Here is a 6,274-nt window from a genome sequence, read left to right as displayed (position 1 = left end):
TGATATCAAGGGAGGATAATAATACAGATGCCTTCATGCAGAGAGTAAAAATCACCACAAGAGGGCGCCTTCATCCTGCTAACCAGGGATGTAAAGATCCACTTAAGCACCTGAACTCAGTTTGTGCAGAAGAGAGTGAAAAGAAGTCAAACTACTTAAAGTTATTCACTAATTCCCTCTGATCTTCATTCATATACATCTGTCCCTGGATTCTGCTGCCATTCTTCTCCATATTACCAAGTGTATTTATGTAATTTCTAGTCAACAATACACTTATTAAAAGACACAATCACCGTACAGGTCCAGAAAAACCTCTTCAAGATACAAAATAAAGCAAAGACAGATACCTGGCTGGAATACTACTGCTACATATATACTGCTGGATACTACATCACAAAGTCTGAAGAGAATGGGCGATTTAAAAGGAGGCTAAACTGACTATTGTTAACTGACACCAAAGATTGTATACTGTGTTTATTTTGATGTATCTTCATTAAGAAAAGCAAAAAAAATATAAGTAATAAAAAAGAAATAGAGGCCTCACTTGGAGACTGAACCAGCTTATTTTAGGCATTACAAAATAATAAATCCAATTAAAAAGGAGAGTTTTCAGGGAAATAAATACATTTTTTACTAAATTAAACTGTGATAAAAGAAACAAAAAGACAAACTTTCATTCACTCAGGGTTTTAGGGATTAGAGAGTCGCGTATAAGAAGTTCCTCTCTTCACTCAGTGAGTGATGGACGAGTGAGCGGCACACCTACCCACATATATGACAGAAAAATAAGCTGGAAAATAACTTTAACCATTGTGATATCAACAGAAAAGACAGATGTAGATTGATAAAAGTAGAAATATAAGCTCAGAAAATGATAAAGAGTGAAATATAGAGCCATCACGGAGCGGATATTTTTATATTTTAAATATAGCTAATAAATGTAAAGAAAAGGCAGGCCTGGTTAAAGCTCTCTAAATGGGAACAAAAAGGTATGATTTAGAGCTGTAACATAAGCCCATCAATCAATTAGTCAAAAGAAATGATCCCATACATTTTAATTAATTATCAAACATTCCAGATGTTTCAGGTTTTCCTGATTTTCATGATTATAAATTAAATACTTTTTAGGTTTTGTTCTGTTGTTTTGGCCAGAAGAATACATTCAAAGATGTCACTTCTTCATCTTTCTCTTCCTCGGCTCCAGGTTCTTCGAGTACATCTTTTTGTACCAGAGCCCGGTGATGTTCCAGATTGACCAGAAGACGAAGGACTGCTCAAAGATCGCTCTGACCGAGGCCTGGGATCCCTTCCACATCCCAGCCAACTCCACCTTCGAGGACCAGTACATCATCGGAGGCCCCGGGGACAACGTGGAGGTCCAGGAGTGGTCGGACAGGAAGCCGGCACGCCAACGTAAACCTGGTTTTTAAAATATTTTTTAAACACAACACCAGAAAGGACATGCACCGACAGAAAGTCATAATCAAAGAAATAAGTCAGTATTAACTGCCAGTGACACGGATAGTCTCCCACTGTGAGGTGCATATGTGAACATCCAGGTCGAGAATATCCAGATCACTCCTCCTGAAATGACGGCTTAGGGTGCAGCCAGCCTGACACCAAAATCAAACCTTCCAAATTACATAAAGTAGGTTTATCTGTGGTAGACACATTGTCACAATCCAGGCCATCAGTGGTGATGGCAATGGTGAATGTGTGGTGTTGTGGCTAAACAAAGACCACCAACCAAAGTGAGTGTTGACAAGAGAGAGAGAGAGAGACTAAGAAACCAGTTTATATACCAAGGCCCAGTCTGCCCAGGTGCATGACATCAAATTAACTGGCTCCGCCCCTTTCTACCTGAAGACAACCTGAGTGGGGAGAGATACAAGACAACAGGAGGAGCACTGACACAGTCTGGGGTCGTCAGAACAGACTACGATCTTTTGCACTTCCATATCTGCTCAGTTTTTCAACACCTTGTGTTTCATGGAGGACATCTGTGTTAAAAACAGTTAAAGGCTTAATATGTGATTATTCACACTTCAAGTATATCCTCTGAAAATAACTCTGTGAGTCATGACTGTCTACAATGGGTGTAACACCCGAGTCCCACTGTCTGTGATGTTTTCAGAGTCCTATCTTCAGTTTGTTTACGTCGCCGGGACGGCCGGCTGACTCCTCCCCTCACGTATAAAAGTTGTTTAATTGAGGGACTAGAGAAAAGAAGAATAACATACTGTACTCACTGCTTAACTGTGTTTCTAGATCACGCTCATTTCAGGTAAATTTACATGCAGTGTGAAGATACGAGCATAATAAAGATCGCTAGCATTAGCATGCTAACACAACAATGCAGCGCAAGTTGTTTTGGTTTCATGCTGGTGCTCAAGGGCGACATCTGCTGGATCAAAAAAATCACATATAAAGCCTTTAAACATCTTTTAGATTCTGTGGGAAGTTTAAAATACAAAGTGTCCGTGCTGCTTGAATCCAGTGTTTGTGTACGTTCTTCCTGCAGCTGCTTCACAATAAAAATTAAGCTTCATCAGATTTAAGGAGCAACTTCTGCTGGATATAAACCTCCAGTTCCTCTTAGAGCTGCTGTGACCTTTTCTCGTCTCTCCACCAGATGAGACCTGGGTGGGCGTTTACACCCTGAAGGACTGCTACCCCGTGCAGGAGACCTACGCCAGGAACAGCAGCGTCACCACCTCCACCCGCTTCTTCAACCTGCAGCTGGGCATCAGCGACCCCGACGTCGAGAGGATGTCGGAGTCCGGCTGCTGAATGCCCTCACCTTCAATCTTAGATACTTAAAAGGGATAATCTCGCTGAATTCTTCTGTTACATAAATGTCTGTGAGGTCACAATCGTTTGTCTGATGAGTTAACACAAGAAGAGTTTTTATTCAGCAAAGATCTAATTAATGACTTCTGACGATGAAACTGTTTAAATGCTCCTGTGACCGTTTGTTTTCCTGAGTTTGGAAGTTGTTTTTCAAGTTTTGGTGTGAATGCAGGATTAAACCAGTTCTTTCAGTAAGCGCCGGCTGTCACAGAAACAGCCTATGAGTCACTTAGTTACTGCTGGCTGCTGTTTTCTATTATTGATTCTAATAACATTTAATTCACTAACTAGTTACGACTCGCTTTTGCTGTTTGTGTGAGAAGCTTCAAATCAATGTGAGCATGAGAAGAATGCCAGTCTGTCCGTGGTCAGCGCCGCCCTGCATGCTCTGAGCGTGACAGAGTGTGGAGGCGGGGAGCAGGCTTCAGTGTTGCATACATACAAGCAGAATATTTGAAGACAAGAGGAAGAATTGCATTTATCTGCACAGAGAGGGCTCATCGTCATCACAAGCTGCTTCAGAAAACACCGGTGGCAGCAAAGTGACGCCTGCACAGTAAGCATTACAAATACGTTTCCCAGCATGCAACACAGACATTTATGAGTTTAATGAATGACTTTCATGAAGCCTGCATTGCACTTTCACAACAGAGCAACCTCTAAGCTGCTGTACAAACAACATGCAGTACTGGGGGCAGAAAGCCTTCTCCAAACCCTCCGATTCAAAGAAGAGTTCATCTTGTAAAATCTGAAATGAGAAGTGTTTTTAAAAGAGAAATGTTCTCTGTTGTAAACAAGTCTCCCTCCCCCTCCCTCTTCTTCCTGCTCTCAAACACAGCCAGCTCCACTCTGACTCTATATTTCCTGGTTCCCTCCCCTTTAGATCTACAAGTTGAGGATGGGTGTAACCAACAAGAGCTGACGTTCACTGAACAAACACATGCTGTGCAGATCAGAGGTGGAGCTAGTCTGATTTCTCAGGAAGAGAAACTCAGATAGTTGTTGTTACCGAGAGGAGAAATGGCGCAGAAAGGAGTTCAACTAGACCGGGAGGCCTTCTCTTGTTCGATCTGTCTGGATCTCCTGAAGGATCCGGTGACTACTACCTGTGGACATAGTTACTGTATGAACTGTATTAAAAGCCACTGGGATAAAGAGGACGAAAAGACAATCTACAGCTGCCCTCAGTGCAGACAGGACTTCACACCGAGGCCTGTTCTGAGGAAAAACACCATGTTGGCAGTTTTAGTGGAGGAGCTGAAGAAGACTGGACTCCAAGCTGCTCCTGCTGATCACTGCTATGCTGGATCTGAAGATGTGGCCTGTGATGTCTGCACCGGGAGGAAACTGAAAGCCTGTAAGTCCTGTCTGCAATGTCTGGCCTCTTACTGTGAGAAACACCTTCAGCCTCATTTTGAAGTACCTCCATTAAAGAAACACAAGCTAGTGGAGCCCTCCAAGAAGCTCCAGGAGAACGTCTGCTCTCGTCATAATGAGGAGATGAAAGTATTTTGTCGGACTGATCAGCAGTCTATCAGTCTCCTCTGTTTAATGGACGAACACAAAGGTCATGACACAGTCTCAGCTGCAGCAGAAAGGAGAGAGAGACAGAGAGAGCTCGGGGTGAGTCGACAAAACATCCAGCAGAGAATCCAGGACAGAGAGAAAGATGTGAAGCTGCTCCAACAGGAGGTGGAGGCGATCAATGGCTCTGCTGATAAAACAGTGGGGAACAGTGAGAAGATCTTCACTGAGCTGATCCGTCTCATGGAGAAAAGACGCTCTGATGTGAAGCAACAGGTCAGATCCCAGCAGCAAACTGAAGTGAGTCGAGTCAGAGAGCTTCAGGAGAAGCTGGAGCAGGAGATCACTGAGCTGAAGAGGAAAGACGCTGAACTGGAGAAGCTCTCACACACAGAAGATCACAACCAGTTTCTACATGACTACCCCACACTTTCACCACTCAGTGAATCTACACACTCATCCAGCATCAAGATCCGTCCTCTGAGGTACTTTGAGGATGTGACAGCGGCTGTGTCAGAAGTCAGAGATAAACTACAGGACGTCCTGAGAGAGAAATGGACAAACATCTCACAGACAGTGACTGAAGTGGATGTTTTACTGTCAGGACCAGAACCAGAGCCCAAGACCAGAGCTGAGTTCTTAAAATATTCATGTGACATCACACTGGATCCAAACACAGCACACACACAGCTGTTATTATCTGATGAGAACAGAAAAGTAACAGTAATGAGAGAACATCAGTCTTATTCTAGTCACCCAGACAGATTCACTGATTGGTTTCAGGTCCTGAGTAAAGAGAGTCTGACTGGACGTTGTTACTGGGAAGTGGAGAGAAGAGGAGGAGGAGTTTATGTAGCAGTCACATACAAGAATATCAGCAGAGCAGGGGGCTCATATGAATGTGGGTTTGGACGTAATGACAAATCTTGGATGTTAGATTGTGACAACAACAGTTATAACTTTTATTACAACAAAGTCAGGACTCCTGTCTCAGGTCCTCAGTCCTCCAGAGTAGGAGTGTACCTGGATCACAGAGCAGGTATTCTATCCTTCTACAGCATCTCTGAAACCATGACTCTCCTCCACAGAGTCCAGACCACATTCACTCAGCCTCTACATGCTGGACTCGGGTTTTATTATTCTGGAGCCTCTGCTGAGTTGTGTAAACTGAAATAGACAGAAGTCATTAACGAGACAGATGTTTAACTTGCTGTGTTTTAAATCTTCAACTTGATTTTTATTCACGTTCGTTGTCTGAGATCTGATCGTCGTCACCTGTCAATCAAACTTTATGGGCGGTCCTTTGACCTCTTCTCGTCTGTTCTGTAAATGTTTGAGTGTCTTTAAGTGACACTCCTTCCTGTGTCTGTTTAGCCGTGGACTCTTTCACTGCTCAGGATGACTTTTGTTCACCTGAACTGACATTTCTCTGCGTGATAAATATCAACTTCTCTCCGCTCTCCATGTTTGATTATTTGTATTCATACATTTATATGCTGTTGTTTCTGTTCTGATTCATGAGTCTGAAGAGAGAGAGCAGCAAACTTTTCTTTAATGTTGATTTTCTCTTCTCACCACTTTGTACATTTGTAGAAAATCTATAAAATCACACTTAAAGAAATGAGTTAGTCAGAATAAATGTTGTTGTTCATATTCAAAGTAAAAAATGTCCTCTGAGGTATTTTAAAACTGTAATCCTCCTGATTAAATCAATAAGGAGATAAATCATCGTTTTCTTTTGAGTGAGAGATTCTGATCAAACAAACTGATTGTGTGGATGAAGTGAATGTGTTCATGAAATGATTGAACAAGAGACATTGAACACACTTTACTGATTTGATGTTTGAACAAACTGAAGTTTGACTTCCTGAATAAACACATGAACAAAATGTTTTCTTCT

The 6,274-nt window shown here is 42.3% G+C and overlaps 2 protein-coding genes across 2 annotated transcripts; both read left to right on the top strand.

Annotated features, from left to right (window-relative positions):
* Positions 1–1,124: 1,124 nt before the first annotated feature.
* On the top strand, positions 1,125–2,790 carry LOC132978545 (mammalian ependymin-related protein 1-like; the record flags this gene model as incomplete). The annotated part of the gene is made up of 2 exons (XM_061043748.1): positions 1,125–1,413; positions 2,633–2,790. Coding segments are annotated over 2 exons (447 nt in total), but the record flags the coding sequence as incomplete, so codon positions are not given.
* On the top strand, positions 2,768–6,267 carry LOC132979548 (tripartite motif-containing protein 16-like). The gene is made up of 2 exons (XM_061045448.1): positions 2,768–3,406; positions 3,734–6,267. The coding sequence occupies exon 2, from the start codon at positions 3,871–3,873 to the stop codon at positions 5,548–5,550; it is 1,680 nt and encodes a 559-aa protein (XP_060901431.1). The 5' UTR covers positions 2,768–3,406; positions 3,734–3,870; the 3' UTR covers positions 5,551–6,267.
* Positions 6,268–6,274: the final 7 nt, after the last annotated feature.

The sequence above is a fragment of the Labrus mixtus genome, chromosome 8 (assembly GCF_963584025.1).
Source record: "Labrus mixtus chromosome 8, fLabMix1.1, whole genome shotgun sequence".
NCBI classification, from domain to species: domain Eukaryota; kingdom Metazoa; phylum Chordata; class Actinopteri; order Labriformes; family Labridae; genus Labrus; species Labrus mixtus.
This window is presented reverse-complemented; position numbering and strand designations above follow the sequence as displayed.